Source organism: Canis aureus, chromosome 13, assembly GCF_053574225.1.
Source record: "Canis aureus isolate CA01 chromosome 13, VMU_Caureus_v.1.0, whole genome shotgun sequence".
NCBI classification, from domain to species: domain Eukaryota; kingdom Metazoa; phylum Chordata; class Mammalia; order Carnivora; family Canidae; genus Canis; species Canis aureus.
The window spans coordinates 64,803,810-64,826,041 of NC_135623.1; the positions used below are offsets into that span (position 1 = coordinate 64,803,810).

General features: G+C 32.6%; 1 protein-coding gene across 4 annotated transcripts in view; it reads right to left on the bottom strand.

Annotated features, from left to right (window-relative positions):
- FSTL5 (follistatin like 5) overlaps positions 1-22,232 on the bottom strand; it is a 682,404-nt gene that overhangs the window by 117,746 nt on the left and 542,426 nt on the right. For all 4 annotated transcript variants that reach the window (XM_077846542.1, XM_077846541.1, XM_077846540.1 and 1 more), the window contains exons 9-10: positions 13,283-13,444; positions 8,704-8,838 (exon numbers count right to left, since the gene is read on the bottom strand). In XM_077846542.1, coding sequence (XP_077702668.1) covers positions 8,704-8,838; positions 13,283-13,444 — 297 coding nt within the window. The remainder of the gene's footprint in view (positions 1-8,703; positions 8,839-13,282; positions 13,445-22,232) is intronic.

A 22,232-nucleotide genomic window follows, 5' to 3' on the forward strand; every position in this document is an offset into this window, starting at 1 on the left:
AAATAAATAGGTTTGGAGATTTTTCAAAAGACATAGGAATTGTTCACTCTGCATTAAATGTTTTTAGTACAGCTTCTCTATTGAATGATTTTCAGTGAAGGTTAAATTAAAAAATTGAATTTTTTTAATTTACTGATTTATTTCATTTTTTTCTGAAATATTTGTTTTTATTTGATTCTTTTTGATTCAAGCACATAGCTTATAACTATCAGGATTAAATTTTCACCCTGGCTATCATAAACACACCTTATCTTTAACTACGGACTGTTCTTATTCCTAATTATTTTACCTATATCATATTGGTTGAGTGTAGAAATTATAATTAATTGATGACTGTTGCATTTGGCTTCACCTGTACTTGTTTACAGACTTTGCTCATCTATTTATATTATGTTCCTAGCCTCTATAGACATTAATGAGGTTCACTTATATGAGCTCATTAAATTTATACAACTGCCCTGGGGCTCCTGGGTGGCTCAGTCAGTTAAGCATCCAGCTCTTGATTTCAGCTCAGGTCATGATCTCACATTCTTGGGATCCAGTCCCCACGGGCTCCATGCTCAGCTGGGAGTCCGCTTGGATTTTCTCTTTCCCTCAGCTCCTCCCTCCATTCATGTGTGCACTCTCAAATAAATATTTAAAACAAAAAATCAATACAAAATCCATATCTGCCCTGTTGAAATAGGCATTCTCCATTCTTTAAAAAATAGGAAGCAAAGAAGCACAGTCAGTTAGACCATGTACTCATAATCTCAGGGGTCTTGGGTCTAACCAAGCCCTATGTTGGTTGTGGAGCCTACTTAAAAATAAAATATATATATATATATAAAATAATAAAAACAGCCAGTGAATGAAGACTAGTTAATTAATTTTCCTATATTGTCAGAATATGTTCTATTTTCAAAGTTTACAATACCATACTCAATTGCTTATATGTAAGAACATATTTTTACCATTTTAAGGTCCTTTCCTCTATTTTTTTCCATTTTTTATCTTTTTATTTTTTAAAAACGTTTTATTTAGATTCCACTTAGTTAACATAAGGTGTGATATTAGTTTCTGGTGTAGGCAATCTGGCTGTCACATCTGTCACCCCACTGATTGCCAGGGTTGATTTGGCTGATGTGACTGGCTACGCAGGTGTCCCTTTCCTCCCTCACTGATATAAGCCCATGCCTCCTACGCTGCATGCTCATCGGAAAAGGATGAGCTTATTGGGAGAGGACCTGTCTTCAGTCACAGGACAGGAATGACTGCACTCCTCTACTTCCAAAATAGGCAAACAACTTCTCAAGCATTTACATATCATTTCAAATATTTAGGTACAAGTGGCTACATTTTACAATATTTCTAAAGCCTGTGTATTGTGAATTACAGTCATTGTATTTTTCTAATATCATTAATTTACATTCACATTATATATTTATATAACTTGTTCATTCAAGTATTCTTGTTGTAGAGTTTAACACATCTAAAGTACTGGTGTAGAGAATCTTATAATTAATAAATTTCAAAATTGCCAACCAATATTAATTTATTGAAATTAATTCTACACTAAGGAATTGTTGTAATGGCCCAATATTTCCAAATATAATGCTGACTGTGACAATGATAGAGATTAAAGTTGTACATACCATTATAATATATTCAGACACTGTGTTCTAATATTTACAAGTACCTAGATTAATCATATTCCTTACTAAAATCCTAGCGAGGTGATATAATCTGTGCTCAGTGCTTAATGCAGCCAGTAGCTTAAAAGCTTTCAATAGCAGCCTATATTCACACTGCTTTTCATTTACCTTAATCCTGAAGATGAATTATTATCATCTGGGAATTGAACTCCCCTTGGGAATGGAAATGTATCGAGTGCTTATGTGACTTGCAAGCCATTTTCACATGAATAACATTTACCTCTGCCTAAAACCCTCTCATATATTTCATATCATCTCCTACTCCCTGTTACAATCCCCTATGGCCCATTTCTACTGTTCTTTACATTTAAATCCTCCCTATATATCACCCCATTAAATCTTAGTTATCAAACCCTATCCCTAACGTAACTGCAGATGAGGTTACTTTGAAGTACTTCTTGTAGTTTAATTTGTCACATGAGAAAACTTCCAGTGAGGGTTGTTGACAAAGTTGGGCACCGTAACTCAAGGTTTTCCAATTCAAAGATTAGGTTACAAGCAAAACATAAACTCCTTAGCCATATGATGCTTTGCATGAATCGTTCACTCAGCGGTATCATCCTGCTGGGAAATGTAGTATAAGGAAAAAAAATGTGATTGATACTAGTATGACTGCTCTATTATGTAGAAAATAACGGATGATTGCTCTGAAGCTGTAGCTAAACAAAGTAAGACTGTGTTGTGTCATTTAGTCCAAAAGTTGTAAATTTTTCCCCATGTTTATTGCAGTCTGTATGGAATTCAATACTTCTCTTCCCTGCATCTTTCAAAGAGAAAACAGAATAAGATCACATTACAGAAGAATTTAGAAAATGCAATAGAAATATAAATTGACTGATGTAAGAGAAATAAAGTGTAGCTTTTGCTTTCATTCTATGACAAAAGTAAATTCTGGTGACAAGATATTATTTAAAATATCTTAACAGCTACATTAAAGGAAGAAATGTATTCTTTAATTGGTTGAGTGAGGTTTTTTAAGTGGAAAATGAAATAATGATTTTTATATTTGGATATGTCATTATGTAGATGTCCATATATACTCATCTCTCTCCGTCTCTCTCTCTCTCTCTTTCTCTCTCTCTCTTCTTATCTCTACATCTATCTCAATATCTGTATGGATCTCTATTTCTTTATGTATCATTCATCTTAGAAACTCAAATTTCTAACAATTACTAGATTTTCCAGTTTTTAAAAAATAACTTTTGTCAATGTTTCTAGCAAAGAACAAATGACTATTTTCAGAAAATAAGCATTAATTGGAGGTAGAGTTACTTTATGTCTAGCCCTATGGACAGTGCTTTATAATATCTACAAAGAAACCCCTTAGTGAGTTAGTATTTATCCTGGATTATTACAGAGAGAAAAACTAAAGCTCAGAGAGGTGACGTATAGCTCCAAATCACACAGCTATCACGTAGTACAACTCTAACTCATGTCTAATGCCAGAGTTCATGTGCTTCTATTACATCAATCTGCTTTTTCATGTACACATTGTATCCCATCACCACTGAAAGGAAGAAAGACCTCTGAATTTACTTTTGGTGAATGTGGACAAATCAATATATTTTTTAATATGTACAGTTAAGATGAGTAAAGTCATCACTGATGGCTCCGTGACTGTTTCCGTTGGCTTTCTTGAAAATATCTTTCTATCCAAATGCACTTTGTATAATCAATATTGGTCTTTGTCCATGGATATTCCTAGAAGAGAACTCAGAGCAGTCCTTAAGAGGTAGGGTTAAGGGATCCCTGGGTGGCGCAGCGGTTTGGCGCCTGCCTTTGGCCCAGGGTGCGATCCTGGAGACCCCGGATCGAATCCCACGTCGGGCTCCCGGTGCATGGAGCCTGCTTCTCCCTCTGCCTGTGTCTCTGCCTCTCTCTCTCTCTCTCTATGTGACTATCATAAATAAATAAAATTAAAAAAAAAAAAGAGGTAGGGTTAAAAAGGCCACAGCTTTCTCTAACATGATCTCGGCTTGATTTTGGTTTTAGTTTTGTTATACAGGATTTTCTGACAGTTTACTAGGTACTAGGAAACACCCCTAGGAAAGCTGTCTTCTACTGTATAGACATTCTTGCATTTTCCATTTCTTCTTTACTATAGCTCCTAATATTCTACTCAGTTTACTCCTTTAGTATTATCCTGATTTTAGTTATGTGCATACATTTCTAAAAATGAGTGTATTCACATCGACTGCATATATATATATATATATATATATATATATATATATATATATATGATATATAACATGAAATGTTCTCAATAACCAGTATAGCAAGTTTATGGACTTAACAAAAATTAAAGGCATTTATTTAAGTGAGAGGTAAAATTTGTTATTCCAAAGGAACTGGATTAGCATGCCTATAAAAGAGTAGAATATAAAGATGAATTAGTAAATGCTTGAGGTTACAGCTAAAATCCATTAAATTCACTGCCAAGACCAGTGTCATGAAACATTTCCATTTGTTTTCATATAGAGTTTTACACTTTCAGGTCCTATGTTTAAAGTCTTTAATCCATTTTAAATTGATTTTTGTGTGTGGTGTAAGATCAGGGTCCAGTTTCATCCTTTTACATGTGGACAGTTTCCCAGGACAATTTTTTGAAAAGACTTTCTTTTCTCCAATGTATAACAGGTGCTTTTGTTGAAGATAAGTTAACTGCACATTCATGGATTTATTTCTGGACCTGTTCTATTCCATTTGTCTACATATGTCTTTATACAAGTACCATATTGTTTTACTTACTATAGTTTTCTATATATGTTTTATTTATTTATTTATTTATTTATTTATTTATTTATTTATTTATTATTTGAAATTGAGAAGTATAATGCCCCCAGATTTGTTCTTTCTCAAGATCACTTTAATTATTCTGGATCTTTTGTTGTTGTATATGAATTTTATGACTTTTTTTCTATTTCTGTAGAATTTTTTTCTATTCCTATTTCCATTTTTTTTTTATGGAAATAGCACTGAATCATAGATTGTTTTGGGTAATATGAGCATTTTTAAAAATATTTGTTCTTCCAAACCATGAGCATGAAATGTCTTTCCATTTATTTGTATCGTTAATTACTTTTATTAATGTATTATAGTTTTCAGAGTACAATCTCTCACCTACTTGGTTAAGTTTATTCCCAAGTACTTTATTCTTTTTGATACTATTGTTAGTGGGATTGCTTCCTTAAATGCCTTTCAGATATCTCATTTTATATTATAGAAACACAACAAATTTTATGTTGATTTTGTACACTGAAACTTTACTGAATATGTTTATTAGTTCTAATTGTTTGTGGAGGCTTTGTAGTTCTTTTTACTTATAGGTTCATGTCATCTGCAAACAAGGACAATTTTACTTTTTCCTTTCTGATTTTAATGCCTTTGATTTTACTTTTTCTTGCCTAATTGTTGTGGCTAGGACTTCCAGTGAATGTTGAATTGAAATGGCGAATTGAAATCTTTGTCTTATTCCTCATCTGGAAAGGAATGATTTCCATTTTTTAACCATTGAATATATGACGTTAGCTGTGAGCTTGTTATATATGACCCTTACTACCTTAAGGTATATTCCGTGTGTAGTATTGAGCATTTTTATTATGAAAGACTGTGTCAAATACTTTTTCTGTATCTAATGGATGATCAAGTGGTTTTTACTTTTCATTCTTTTCTTTTTTTCTTTTAATGTGAAAATCACACTTATTGATCTGCATACTTTGAACCATACTTATATTCCAGGGATGAATCCCACATGATCATGGTGTTATGATCTTGTTAGTGTGCTATTAGACTCAGTTTGCTAATATTTTATTGATGAATTCTGCATCTATGTTCAGCAGGGATATCGGCCTATGATTTTATCAAAAGCACAGGAATACCAACAAAAATAGACAAGTTGGACCTTATCCAGCTAAAAAGTTTCTTCATGGCAAAGGAAACAACCAAGAGAATGAAAAGGCAACCTATGCAGTGGGAAAACATATCTTCAACTCATTGTCTGATAAGTGTTTAATTTCCATATATATATATAAGGAACTTTAATAACTTAATTAAAAAAAAGAGGAAACAACCTAATTTTTTAAAAGAATGGGCAATGAGAACAGACATTTCTACAAAAGAAGACATAGAAATTGCCAGTAGGTATATGAAAGGTGTTCTATTTTACAAATCATCAGAAATGCAAATAGGAACTACAATGAAATATTTTCTCACACCTGTTGGGATAGTTATTATTATAACAAAGGATAAAAATATTGTCAAGGATGTGGAGAAATTGGAACCTTTGTGCCCTGTTGGTGGGAATGAAAAATGGTGCAGCCACTATGAGAAACAGAGGTTCCTCAGAAATTAAAAATAGAACTATTATATGATACAGTAATCCAATTTCTCGGTGTGTATCCAAACAAACTGAAATCAGGATCAAAGTGATATCTGCACTCATACATTCATGGTAGTATCATTCACAATGGCCAACATATGGAAATAGCTCAAATATCTACTGACGAATGGATAAAGAAATCATTGTGTATGCATACAGTGGAATGTCTGGCCTGAAAAAGAAGGAAATCCTACCATTTGTGACAACATGAATGGGCCTGAAAGACATTATGCTAATTGAAACAAGCCAGTCACAATTATAAAATTGCACTTACATGAGTTATCTGAAAGAGTCAAACTCATAGAAACAAAATAGAATGGTGATTGTCAGGTGAAGTGAAGGAGAGAAAAATGAGTTGTTCAATGGGCATAAAGTCACAGTTACACAAAAAGAACACATTCCAGGTATCTTTTATACAACCCAGTGCCTACAGTTAACAATAAAATATCATGTGCCTAAAAACTTAAGGGTAGAATTTATGCTGTGTTCTTACCAAAATAAATGAATTAATTAAGTTAAAAAATAAAATCTGTTAGTTTTCCCCCTCTTTCTTTTTTTTTTTCTTTTTGAGATTTTATTTATTTGAGAGAGAGAGAGAGAGAAAAAAACATGAACAGAAGGGAGAGGCAGAGGGAGAGGGAGAAGCAGACTCCCTGCTGAGCAGGGAATCCGATGATGGGCTTGATCCCAGGGTCCTGGGATTATGACCTGAGTTAAGGCAGCCGCTTTAACTGACTAAGCCACCCAGGCACCACCTAGTTTTCTCTCTTTATTCTTGAAAATGTTACATAATTTAGATACATAAGGAACATCTATAAATAATTTATATCCAGACTTAGGAACAAAACACTCCAAGTCTTTCACTTGTATTGTTTCTTAGAAGATGACTTTGAAAGGTCTATAAATATAAATGTAGTAAGGTCTGCATTGCTATAACTTCTAAAAATGCTATTAGCATGCTACTAACATATAATCTCAAAATATTTTCAAACTGTATTATTTTGACCTCGAAGAGCTTAAAATAACAAATAAAATAAAATAAAAACATGATTTCAGAAACTGTAATTAAACAAAAACATTTATATGACTAAATTTATGAATAAAATTATATTGAATCCACTTCTCGAATTTTCCTCAAATTTACATGCTGATAATCAATTGGTGATTCACTGATTATAGGAATTCTTGCTAGGTATTTTAAAGCTGTAACTAGGAAAATATATTGGAAAGTACTTGACCAACATTAAAAGAATATCAAAATGGAGAGTTGAAATTAAAATATGTTACTATCGTCACCATAAAGAACAGAGAAAACCAAAGAATTCAATTAATTGTCACCTAAAATTATGTTTTTAACAGGAAGTGAATTGCAAATTGGTATTTAGCAGAAACATATGAAAGGAGTAGAAAAATTATGGTGGATCATATCCAGATCATTAAACCCAGCTTTTTTTTCTGTCTTTGTACCTTAAGAATTTTCTCTTTAAATACTTGCTTTGTTTTTTGTCCTAGCCAGACCAAATACAGACCAAGATATGTTGGTATTCAGGACTTAGAGTAAGTGCCTCCTTTCCCATTGGACCCACTAATATCTACATGTACTCATTGATTTAAAGAGAAATAAGAAGATTCCTGAGACAATACTTCATCTTGTTCAAAAACTTCGTTCAGAGAAATGGGCGTGCCAAACTAGACAGCCCTCCAAATATCAGGGCCCCTGCAACAAATTAGATCAGTAAGACTTGTAAATAGATATGACAAATCAGACTGAGAATCAAGGACCATAGTCATTCCGTGTACATCCAGACCCAAACCTAAAGCTACCATACTGTGGCACATGTAACTGGGGGAAGGAAGTGTCTGTGGGTTTTCCCATAGACAGCTCACTTGATAAACACTGTATCATAGTACTTTGAAGTCCAAGCAATTGAGCTATTACTAAAAATCCATCTTTAACATCCCCACCCTATCCATATCTCTTTCGCTAAGTAATATATATATATATATATTTTTTTTAAAGAGTGGTACATTTTTCTTATTACTTTTATAACCAGGAAACATGTAGAGCAAAGGCAAAGGGTTTCTACCACTAAATGGAGAGAACAGCCCAGGGATTGATGTTGGTGCCGGGGCAGTGAGTGTCTTATGATGGCAGTAACCAGTGCCTGTGGCAGAGAAGCCCTGATGTACGGCCCGTGGGCCACCTACTGCAAGGCAACTGACAGAAAAAGAAAGATATTAATTTATTAAACCTATAGAAGCCTCATTGCTGTATTTTTGGGACCTTGAAATCCCCAAGTCCTTTGGAAGAGGGATTTTTGAGAGGAATTTAAATTCCTGTGTGGGCGAATGGGAAGACAAGACCTGAAACATGGCAAGCGCACTTGCAAAGGAAACAAAATCATTCTGGTGTTGTATTAAAAATTTCACAAGCCTCTGGTTTAATTCTCAAACCTGATTTTAAAATTTTAAGAATCTTCTCTTTCCTAGCTCTGAAACTGTTTTCTTTTTTTTTTTTTTTTTTTTTTTTTTTTTAATGCATTGTTCATTTTGAAGAGTTTTCTGGTGCTTTTGCTTTTTGAAAAAGGCCTAATTGTAAAGTTGTGGGTATAAGTGCTCAATACATACGGGTCTTTCTAGCAGAATCTTCCACAAAAAGAGAAGAGATGTCTTCATCCACTCCTGCCTCATTCTTTGCGATACAAGTGTATGCTCCCGTATCTTCATAGCGCACGTTGCTTATATGAACCTCACTGCCATTTGCTGAAAACAGAAGGCAAATGCAACTTGTAAACTATGATTTCAGTTTTGGTACAGCGCTTTCCGATTACACAGTCAAGCAGTTCTCTTAGCTCGTCCTAATTAAAGTGTTTCCCTTCCTACTTCCATGCTTTGGAGTCATGCCAAATTATTCCAAAAGCACTCAAGTGTTTCGTAAACTGTGTTGTCATTCTATTGCAGAGAGCCCAAAACTCTATGTCAAATGTACATGCTTCATATTTTATATTTATTTCCTGTTTTCCACATTTCATATTTCACATTGATAACTATAATGTATGTATTTTATGTATTTATTTTTAGTACTTAGAATCCACTTTTCCCCAACCTTTATAAAATTTTAAAATAATAGCAATATGGCTGAAATACGGGCGCATATGTATAAAAGGACTTCATAAAGAAATTCAGTGAGCTACATCATGGAAGTATAGTATGATTGTCACTTATCAAGTACATTATTGAGCATGTATTATATGTCTGGAATTATAAGGTAAGGAAATTATTAGGTAAGGAAAACGGAAAGATAGTAACACATGATTTGTCTGCAAGATTTCAGTCTTTTTCCAGAAATATACATAAACAATATTATAATATGGAAATTGATACAGTCATCATATAACCAAAGGATTAAGGGAATAATTAGCTTAACTTTTAAATCTTGGTAAAATAACCTCTTAAGCTAAACTCTGAATAACAAGTTGCACTCCCCAATGTGGAAACCAGAGTATAATTAACCGTCAACTATATGTTGGAAATATATGAGGTGTTTTTACGTATATCATTTCTTAATTATCCTAAATAACACATAATTATCAGAAGCAGAATCTGAGACTCCTAGAATGATCTTATGGAAATTACTCAATTCAAAAGATTAGGGCTGGACACCTGTCAGACTCTAATATTCAGTGTTTGTTGTATTCATTTGTTTAGGTTTCTTTTTTTTTTCCTCTATTACTTTCTTTTCTTTCTTTTCTTTCTTTTTTCTGCGTGTGTTTGTTTCACGTTATCCAATCACAAGAATCCCATGTACCATGTGCGACAGAAAGCAGTATGACTCTCCTAAGGCAGATAAGGGACAAAATAATCCATGTGGCTCTTTGGGGAAAGATAGAAAACCAATGGGGAAAAAAGAGCTTGGAAACGCCAATGGCTCTCAAGAGATGTGAAGGGGATGTGGAGAGGCAGTAAGCGTTTGGGGAGGAACAGCCATTCAGATAACATGAACCTTGTTCTCACTTTATAGAGGTTATTGGGCACTTCCATGCCCCCCATCCACTGCTGAGAATCACTACTCCAAAACAGAGGTTGGAGTTGTGTTTTTTGTTTTGTCTTGTTTTTTGCTGTTAAAGGCCACATACGTATTTTACGCATTGTGGGCCATATAGTATCTGTGACAGCTACTCACCCCTGTCAGCAGCACGAAAGCAGCCATCAACAATTTTTAAAACACAAGTGTGGCTGTGTTCTAAAAACAAAAACAAAGCCCCCCAGGTGGCTTTATTTACAAAATAGGCAGCTCCCCAAAGGGTCTGTGGGCCTTACAGTTTGCAGACCCCTGTTCTAAAAGATAAAGAGTGAACACTATATTTCAGCTGCATCGGCCTCGTGTTTTACATGAAATATGGCTCTCTCCTAGAACATACTTGCTCTCAAGACCCACACACTTAACCTGAATTCTCTAGAATTTTTTTGAAATATCAAGTCATTTTATTCCTTCTTCACATATTGCCTTCTCAATATTCTTATATGTTCTCCCACCTTGTATGCTCCACTGTCTTCCTCCTTCTCTACCGTTTCTAGATGTTCTCTAGTCTATTGCCAGAACTAGCAATTCCCTAGTCCGTTTATCATTCTGACACATATGCCTTAGTAACTGCCAAGACTAGAGCACGCTGACATATCTCTGCACTTGGTGTTCGTGCATCTAGGTTTTTGAGTACATTAAGAGACTATTGTATAAGCAAATTTACAGATTTTCAACTTCACAGTTTTCAGCGTGCAGGATGTTCGGTGCTACTTGGTATTCATTTCATTTGACCTTTACAGATACGTGCCTTTCATTTCCTGCTCCATTTTTATTTCAAATCTTTACTCTGTGTGATGTTTCCCATCCTAATCTAACTTCTCGCCCTAAAGTGACCTTGTTTTTGAATCATGAAAGTCATACATGTAATTAGCAAGTAAACCCAAATCGTTTTTCAGTATATATGCTTATTTAATCATCACACTTTATACCTTAAACTTACACAATGCTATGTCAATTATATTTCAATAAAAGCTGGGAAAACAAGTAAAGCCAACTTCCTATTTCCATCTACATATTCACATTTATTTACTTCTCAAAGGAAACTCTCTGGTTCTTTCCAGGGAAAAATCTCTCTTTTTTTTTCTTTCTGATTTTTACAATTACTTGATCATCCTTCCCCCACCTCCATTATCTGCACATCTTCTTTACTGACATTTCTTCAGATTGATGCATTGTCTAAGAAGAAAAAACATCTCCATTAAGTCCTGATCGTTTCCATCAGCAGCAACTACCTTTTCCTCGGTCCTCCTTTCAAAATCTGGAGAGATTTTTATATTTTCTTGCCTCCTTCTCATTTCTAAACCCATGGAGGCCTGATGGCTACAAACCATTTTTCTAAATGCCAAAAGGCCAAACTAATCACTACACCTATGAATACATTTCAGTGACTTTCCTATACCTTTCTATGCCTTTGATATTGTTGAATCTTCCCATACTTAGCTTCCTTTTCTTCTGTAGGATCACCTTGTTCTCTTGCATGCTGCTGATCTTTAGTCTCCTGTGTTATTTATCTTGGTTTGCCTTCCAATTAAACATCTCTGCTTTTCTAAGTGTTTACTTCCTGTCATTAACATATTGTCCCATCCAAGGCGTAGTTATTCAATCCATGCCTAGATGGGGACCTCACATATAAATGCTAACTAAGTATTTGCTGAATGAATGGATAATTAAATAACTGTAGTATTTCATGATATGTAACCATATAGAAAGCCATATGGAATTTCACATACCTATGCACCTAGATTTCTCTCCCTACTCACCTCTCATCTGTCACATTCTCTCAAAACTTCAGCTATTTTCTCTTGTTTTTAAAAATGATAATAACTACCTTACAAGGGCCCCCACTGTTTCACTATTGAATCTGGAGCATATCCAACCCCCTAAATGTGTCTTCCTGTATGTTCCTAGAAGTAAAGATATAATATGTTCATATAATATGGTTTACTGCTATTAAATGGGCAAGAGAAAACAAAACCAGAAACTAAATAGAACTTTCTTCATTTTAATTTCTATCAATCAGATCAATCCTTTTCTAAGATTATAGACCCTAAAGATGTAATCAGTAGATGTAAACATGTAAATTTGTTGGGTTTACTTCTATTAATATAGAAATTTGTAGGATTCAGGTTTTAAAGGTCACAATTCCTTTCATATGTCATTTTACACTTGCAAAAATAAATTAGTAAATATTTCAAAAAGATTTATTTAAAAACGTATATTGAAACATTCACTGTTAAGGTGGAATAAGAAGTGAAGTCTATGTTTATACAAATAAAGCAAAAGTGAAAATGCATTCACTTCTAGCATAAACTGAAGGAATTTAAAGCATACAATAAAGAATATAATGTCATGCATCAGATACTCCTGTAAAATGACTTGTCACATTCTATCTGGATGGTGGAAATAAGATTTATACATTTTTAAACTTACTAGTATAATCATCATAGATACAACTGTTTTTTGCATTATTTAGATTACTTGACCTTACAAAAAAAAATTTGTTTCCTACTTATCACATGCTCATTGTTATTATAATCTGCAAAATAATTGATTAATTATATTTATACTTAGACTATTAAAATGGAATATTTTATATATTAAAATTCAGTAAGAACATTCATAACTTTCAATCTCTGATACGTATCTAGTAACTTTTTTTTGTCTCTTCATTTACAAGGTATGCTACAAAATATTCACTAAGGAATTTCTGTACTATTGACACTCTCTATGATATATTTTTAAAGTATGATTTAAACATTTAAATGGCCCCTTCAGAATCTATTCTATGAAGAGAGCCACAAGCACATCTGCTATAATTCATAGGACAAGTATTTAAAAGATACATAATATAGTATTTTACTTATCATCAAAATAATGACATAATGAATTATTATGACAAGATTATTATGTAAAGCACTAAAAGTACTAAAGGACTCTATTTCAAATATAATGCCTTACGAACAATTATATATATTTTTTTCATATTCATGACATTTTGTTTCCATCAACTAGTTTTCTTTCTTTTTTTTTTTTTTTTTTTCAAATCATGTAAACTCTGTTATAAATTTTAGTGTGAAATTTCAACATGGTCATTTAAAGGGAAAAAATGCAAATAAAAAGCACCTTGCAGTGTGAGTTGTTTGGACAGCTTTGGTGTAATATCGATTCCATTCTTCAGCCAGCCAAGCTGAGGGTTCGGTATCCCTTCTGCATGGCACCTGAGACTTGCAGTTACCCCAGGTTCTCGAGCCTGGCTCTCTGGATACACTCGGATTACTGGAGGCACTACAAAAAGAAATGGAGAAAAATTTGAATTAGTAAGCCATATTCTTTGATTTCCCAAAAATTGCAATGTGAGAAAATTAATGATTATATAATTTAATGATAAATATTTCTATAGCTCTTAGTTTCCAAATTCATCATCTACAAAAATATGCCAGTCATCCTTACATAAAAGTTATTCTGAGACTATGCCAGGAAAAATACAAGCTGACCTGGGATATCCTGTTTTGGTAATAAAAGAAGTTTTCAAGGATGATAGAAACATCAAAGAAATACAGAAGTCAGCTTAAAGGGGTTATTCACCTTTATTCACCTCCTTATTCACCAAATGTGAGAAAATTTGAACATTAAAATAGTTAGCAATTACAAAGAAATATAAGGAATTAAATAAGACTTTAAAAATTCAGTTATATAAATAAGTAAATGAAAATATAAATGAGAAAATCTTTTCCTTACCCTAGCATGTTTAAAAAATCAGGATAGCAATTACATTTACAGAAGCATCCAAAAAAATAAAATATTTAGAAATAAATTTCATCAAGGCGATGAAAGACTTTTATGCTGAACACTGCAAAATGAGTTGAAAGAATTTAAAGAAAAACTAAATAAATGAAAAGGCATATGTTTATGAGTTTATGAGTTGAAATAATTAGTAAGAAATGTCAGTAAGATGACAGTACTACAAAAAATTGGTCTTGAGACACAATGTAATCCCTATCACAGTTCCACCTGCATTTTTTTTTCTTTTTTTCTTTTTGCAGAAATGGAAGAGCTAATCCTCAGATTTATATGGAATTACAGGGGACCCCCAAACAGCCAAAATAGCCAAAACAATCTTCAAAAAGAATAAAACTAAAAGTCTCATAACTCTCAATTTCCAAATATACTACAATGTATGTGTATAGTATATATATATATATAGTTTTATACACACATATAGTAATCAAAATATATATGCATATGTATATATGTACAGTAATCAAAACAATGCGATACTGGCATAAGGAAAAAATTTAAATCTATGGAATAGAGTTAGAAAGCAGAAGTAAACCTATTAATTTATGGCTAATTGATTTTCAACAAAGATGCCAAGGAATAGTCTTTTCAAGAACTGATGCTGAAACAACTGGATATCCATATGGAAAAAAGCAAATTTGAACTCCTACCTTACAACATATATAAAAATTAACTCAAATATATTAAAGACCTAAATGTAGGAGCTAACATAATAAAATAATGAAACACTTAGAAGAAAACATAAGGGTAAATCTTCCTGACCTTGTATTTTTCCATTGATTCCTAGATATAACTCCAAAACAAGCACAAAAGAAAAAAAATCAAGAAATTGAACTTCATTAAAATTAAAATTTGGGGTGCATCAAAGGATATCATCACAGAAGTGTAAATACAACTCACAGAGTAAGACAATATTTACAAATTATATCTGATAACATACTAGTATCAAGAATATATAATGAGCTGTTAAAACTCAGCAACAAAAGACAAACCACCCCTTCTGCATAGCAAAGGAAACTGTCAACATAATGAAAAGGAAACCTACAGAACAGGAGAAACTATTTATAAACCAGATATTTGATAAGTAGCTAGTACCTAAAATAATATACAATGAACTCATGCAATTTAATAGAAAAAAGCAATTAAAAAACGGGCAAAGTACTTAAATCCACATTTTCTAAGGAAACTGCAACCTCAGAAAAGATCTAATACCAAGACCAGCTGACTAAGCTGTTCTCAAATTCTTTAGCTGTCTCATTTCTCTACTTATTATCTCATATCTCTATTTTTCTGTTATTATCTCCTAAGATAACGTTTGTTGTTTTCAGCCACTGTTTTAGTATATTGTTTGCTAATATATATAGTAAGTTTCTTGATAGAAGTGGTTTCGCATTATTTCATCATTATATCCCCTTACCTAATTGAGTGACAAAAAGTACTGTGGAACAGAAGAAATGTTCCACAAAAGGCATGTTACAGACCTAATTACCACACATATCTTTTATTCATGCTCACACTTTATCATTTGTTATTTAGAATGACTTGAGAACATATGTACCCTGCATTTGCCTTAGTAAGAATATGTCTTGGTAAATAAGGAGAAATACCCTGGTTCTCAGTGGAAGAAGTCTCTGCTCGAGCTATCTTAGCAAAAGACAATATATAGAAATATTCACCTGGACCATCTTGCTCATTGGTTAGCTAATATACTTTCAACTGCCTGATTTCTTCTATTTTCACCCAATGGAATGCCTGTCCAAGATGCAAGGTCCACACTGAGACTCTCTTTAGGGTCTCAAGTCTAGCACAAAGTTAGTTTCACCATTGTTTTTCCTAGTGACTGGAGGAGCCATTGTATATACAAATTAGACTAACTGATGAATAAATATCAGCCTTCTAGATTTACTGAAGTTATAAAAGCAATTCAAATCAAGAGATTAGTTGAAGCCACAATCAGGACTACAGATATCATCCTATTGGCCCCATCATTTTGGCTATACACTAGACTTATACCAGCTCTATGGGAAGGAAGGAATCCTCAGAAATGCCCAGTAATTCTTTCAATTTGTAGCTATGTCTTTACTTTGTGAATTGCCTTTAATGGTTACTGGAACAGAAAAAGTAATAAACTTCCAAAGTTCTGAGCACCAGATTTCTGCTGCATCCTTTCACCCTCCCCTAAATTTAATTTAAAACAAACACAATACACACAAACACCGGCAGCAACATGGGAGTAAAACCACACTCTGATTTTTTTAACCCTGATGAGCACTCAAATGGTTTATTTTGAAATATCAAATATACTTTCAAAAATAGTTCTCATAAAATTTTGCACATACTTTCCTGGGAACATAGAGCACATTTTTAGGCTTTTGGCATATATCTAAAAGCACAGGGTATTTTTTGTGCCATTTTATTATATTGGAGGAGGTTCAAGTAAATAACTTTTTAGAGATATGATAATATACTTCCAGCAAAACCACATTACCATAAGATCTAGAGTAAAGAGACTTCTTTCAAATATTCAGGCCTAATCTCTAATCTCTTAACAATTCAGGAGTTGGGAGATGAGCTTTTTAAAAAGACTTACATAGAGTGCCAAAATGGAAAACTACTCTTTCAATAAACATTTAATAGAAGAAAGTGCATCTTGCCACAAAACTTATAGCCAAAGGACCAATGTTTCTTACATCATTCTTGGAATGGCAAAAAAAAAAGAAAAAAGAAAAAAAATGAGACAACCTGAATATATCAAAAATTAATTTGAAAGAAGGACATCAGTCAACTCAGTGATAACAAATTCTACATCATTCATATTTAAAAATGTAGATATTATATGGGTCACTTATACTGTCATTGATATTCCTCAAAGGACAACTTTTCAAATAAGATATTCAATCTCCCTGCATTCCTAGTTGTTTCTACTTTATTGATACATCTGCAAGTGAACTGAAAGAAAAACAATGAAAAATAATTTTTGCCATATTGAACTTTTATACCCGAATAAACACTATTATATTTTGAAGAAAAATAAACATATATTATGCTTTTCCTTTAGTATGCTGGTATCAAGTGATGGTCTGAAAAATATCTTTTAATTTACGCAGAATTGAAGGATAAGTGATTGGCATAACATCTATTTAACCTCAGTGACAAGCTACACATTTAAAAGTAGGTAATTTTTCCCGGGATACATATTATGAAATATAAATGAGGATTGATGGTAGCCTGAATTAAAAAGTCAATAATCCTCCAGAGAACATTTCAAGCCATTTGTTACAGTCATTTTTAGTTAGGAAGTGCACTCTATGAACTCGTCTTTCCTTGCTGTTGGTATTGCATGAATAAAGAAACTGATGAAGACCACCAAAGAGTTTTCATGTTGGATTTAGAATCCAATCTGTGTGTTATCATGAAAATCTTTAAATAAGGCTCTCAATATTTTAAGCAAAAGGTAATATTTAAAGTAAATGTCTATACAGTGAAAATTTCCTAATGATATTCAAATTCTCACCAAAATTACTCAGGAAGCAATTTATTTAATATAATATTATCTAAGAAAATCAAATGATACCTATATTAAATAGTATATTATGTGCTCATGTATATAAACATGTTAAGTAGTTGAGATTATTACATACTGATCAATTTCATTCTAGAAAATATAATTTCTGTCTCTTAAAATGGGAGACATATATAAGAATGTAAATATATGCATTGTATTCATAAATAAAATTTAAGAAATGTATAAAATACACCGTTCTTTCTGAATTTTAAGAAAATAATTAATAAATATTTATTGAGCAACTTCTAAGGGTAGTAAATTGTGCTAGATGACTATCTTCATCTTTCAAACGCTCTGTTTTATACATTGACATGTTGAATAAGTATTGAGTACAGGGTTTGACATTAACTGAATGAACATTAAAAAGAATGCATTCTTGACTTAAATTGTTTTTTCTGGTACCAATCATAAAATAAATGTTCCCATAGATATAACTACTGGAATATGATTATTTGTAAGCTAAATGTAAAGTCTGAAAATTAGATGTTTAGCAGTTATATATAAGGTATATTTGAATTCCTTGAAAAATTGTATTTTAAAATGTAAAGGTCAAAATATTATCAATGCATTTATAGTAGTTTGGAGAGCCATTAATTAATAACTCAGCTCAAATCGAGTAACTTCTCAAGGAAACTGAACTACTTCTTTCCATGAGCCAGTTAAGATAAAATTATCATATGACTATATTGAACTAATATAATAAAATTGTATTTAATTTATCTAATGGTTCTTAGAGCATAAAGCATAATCAGATACCGTATATGGAGGACTAGTTGCTCTAAGAATACATACCTAGGGTGAATACTTTTTATTTATTTTATTTATTTTTTTTTTTAATACTTTTTAACTAGCTGTAGAAATTAAAATGAAAACGAGGTTTTGATACTAAAAATTAACTTTAGAATAAAAAAGTAGATAGGCTAAAGAAAGTACAGTAAAAATAGTATGATTATATTTTGCTCGATCTCTCTTCCTGCCATGGAATCAGTTGTGAAGATTTATCAGCTCAAAACCATACAGTGCTGAATAATATTAATAGATATAAAACTTAGTAAAAGTTGGTGGATATATTTCTTAAAGCTCTGTAATAATTTCACCGTATTAAAATAAATCAATGTTTTTCTCAATATCACAAAGTATCTAATAGAATCTAATCATCTTTCTAATCTAGTTGAGAAAGGATCTAATGAAAAAATGGATGTCTATAATACTAAGCCCTGCTCTTTTCATCCTTTCACTTGCATTCTGTGATCTTTCTTTAGAAATCTCTGCATTGTTTCAGAAAGTATGAAAACAGCATAACCTGGGTGCTTTGGAAGTCTGACTTTAGAGTCCAGAAGCAGAGATCACTGACCCAATACAATGACTGCAATCTAACTGAAAACAATAATGAATTTAAGGTGAATTGTCAGGTCACTGGTATGTAAACAACTAAACATTGGATATAATTTTTTTTCCCTTTTTCTCGATGCCATTATCTTGTATTCTTTGAAGGACTCTATCACTGCTCTTCCACAAATTATTCACACAGCTGCAATGTTAGAAAAGGTTCTTAGAAAGCTTGAGGCTAAGAATATAAATGTCTCTGAAGTAGTGCTGACTCACAGTGGCATCTGGATTGTTCTGTTTGTATTACGACTTCCTTTGTCATTAAAGCAACTTTCCTATGAAAAATTACAGACAGAGTTTAATAAATATTTTAAATGCTACTGAGCTTGTCCAATGCCTTTTGTCTCTGACATTATTAAAGCCATCAATTTCTCTTTAACTTTGTCCCAAAGCAGTCTTTTTATATTCATGACTTTCACACTGCCTCTTGTCAATATTACAAAACTCTCTGATCACATTATTGCAGCCTTCATAAAAATGTAGAGGATCCAACAAATGTTGGAGGCAAAATATAAATTAACAACAACATACTTATGGTCATAAACTTTTGTGATTTTTCTGTTAGGTCTTCCCATTTATCCTACAGTAGTCTAACAAATCACACCTTTTTAAGCTATTTTGAAAGGGATAGCAGTCTATCCTAGTTTAATGAACTTAGAACCATTCTACTAATCCTTAAAGTTAGTGGTCCTTTTAATCCCCAATTTTAAAAAATGTCAAAAGCCATCATTTACATGAATGCTCTCTGACACAAAACATAGCCAAAGCATTCAAGGCAATAAGAGAGAACATTGTTTTTCTCAATCCATGAAAAAAGAATTAATGAAAAAAATAATTTAATGTCTGGCACATGATGGATACTGGTTTTTTTAGACTTTATTTACTTTCATTTAATATATATTTAATTTAAACAAATTTTCAGGAGATCCCACATTAATTATTTAAGGCAGGGAATGTGCAGTAGATACACTCTAGTAACCCCTTCACATACACCCCCGAATATCCGAAGGAATCTCTAACACATACTCTATGTTCTAAGGGATAAAATATCTCATTTCTCTAAGTTTTCCCGTTTATAAAGTTTGAAACCCTTCCTAGAATTAAACAGATTAAAAGAAACAATATAGAGCAAGTCGAAATATTAGTTGTCTTAACTCACACACTTTGCTTTTCAGAAATCATATTTTTGCTATTACATGCAGAGTGACTGAGACTTATAGGACAAATGACAAATGTATGTAATTTCACTACTCAATACCAGCTGACTAATAGAAAAGGACTTTTTAGAGATTCAAATTGGAAGTGGCCTAAACCCACGTATGGGTTCAATAGGATAGAAAAGCCATACTTAAAAAAAAAAAAAAAAAAAGAAAAGCCATACTTGATCAGCTATATCTGCCAGGACTAGAGAAGGGGAAATGGAAGCAATAAACATTTTGCAAACTTGCTTAGTGTTTAAGATGTAAATATAGACCCTATCCAAATACAATATATAACCAGATTCATTCAAAACTGCCTGTAAAAAAACTAAACGCGTCACGTGAAACTTTTAAGCTCTTCCTCAATCATATTTGTTGTACCTCATTGGCCAGATAACGAGTAAGTACATGCCTACCCTGTAAAAAGGCAGCTTTTGTGACTGGAGAGTAAGAAAAACAGTTGCATTAGTTAGAGCTTAAAAAGATACAGAAAACATATGTCTTTCAACGTAATATTAAAATGTGTGGCAAAAAAAAATTATAACTTTCCTTAAAGCTATTATTCTAGCTAGACTTATCTTTTTCCACCGCTTGTATAAGAAATGGAAAAACTTAAAAGACGTGTAAGACCATAAAATATAAAACACTTTGTATCAGACAGGATTACTCAAGAGGCAGAGCTCACATCGCAACTTGGAATTGAGTGATTTGGGGAGACTTACTGTCACTCTTTCAGTGCTTTTTTCTTCATTTGAAAAATAAAGGTTACGATGAAACAGCGTGATGGCATTCTAAAATATAAAATGCCTTGCAGATAGCAAGAAATGAATTTATGATAATATTGTTGATGCAAATCCTGGTGAAAATCTTTTCAATTGAGTGATGATAATTACAAATATTAAATAATTTTCCTCAGGGATTTTTTTTATTGCAAACTACTTTATGCAAAAGCAAAAAAAAAAAAATCTGTAGGTTTAGAAGGTTAACTGCATCTACAGTTATACCAGTGCTAACACACTGAGGATTATAATGTCCCGATTTCAAAATGAGCTTTCTGATAGGAATTATAAATGCAATTGACCTGTCATTAGAGTTAGCCATATAATTCTAAACCATAATATTAATTTACTAAAAACATACAGACCAGCTCATTTGAAAAAGGGACTCTTGAATTAAGCAGCAGTCAGCTTCGTTTTTTGTTGTTGTGTTTGTTTTTATTTATTTAAATTCAAGTTAGTTAACAGTGTATCATTAATTTTGGGAAAGAATTCAGCGATTCACCAGTTGCACATAACACCCAGTGCTCATTACATCACGTGCCCCCCTTAATGCCCATCACCCAGTTACCCAGTCCCCCCACCTGCCTCTCCTCCAGCAACCCTCAGTTTGTTCCCTATAGTTAAGACTTTCTTATGGTTTGTCTCCCTCTCTGTTTTTATCCTATTTTGTTTTTTCTTCCTTTCCCCTATGTTCATCAGTTGTTTCTTAAATTCCACACAGGACTGGAAGCATATGATGGCTGTCTTTCTCTGACTGACTTATTTTGCTTAGCATTATACCCTCTAGTTCCATCCACGTCATTGCAAATGGCAGTAAGTTTTTATTTAAGCAAGCATTACTTTATCTGTATTTTAATCAACAACTGTCAAAAGAAACCTGTGTTACAAAACTACAAACAAAACTGCAGCTAACTCTCAAATCTTAACAGAGGAAAAATGTGCTATTTTAGACTTAATGCATTTGATAATTTTTAGAATATCCCCTCACTTAATGGACAATGACATGGGTTGTTGTTTTTTTTTTTCTCTCTAGCTGAAACCTAGTAATTTTATCATATACAGACATTATCAGAATCTACCCCTGCTTCATATAAATCCATGAACCACATGAAACCAGACCAATCAGAGCTTGAGGCCCATGTTCAGCATGTACAGCCACCTGTAGCTGGAAACTTCTTTAACTGAGTCTTGTTTTTTTCAATTATAAAATTAGCATATTAATAATAATTGCCTCAAGGATTTTGGGGAAAAAAGATCATGCATATAGAAAAGCCATTTAAAATGTTGCAAAATAGATATTACTCATTCAAGTTGGCTCTAATTTATTTCTCTTTAATTTCTTG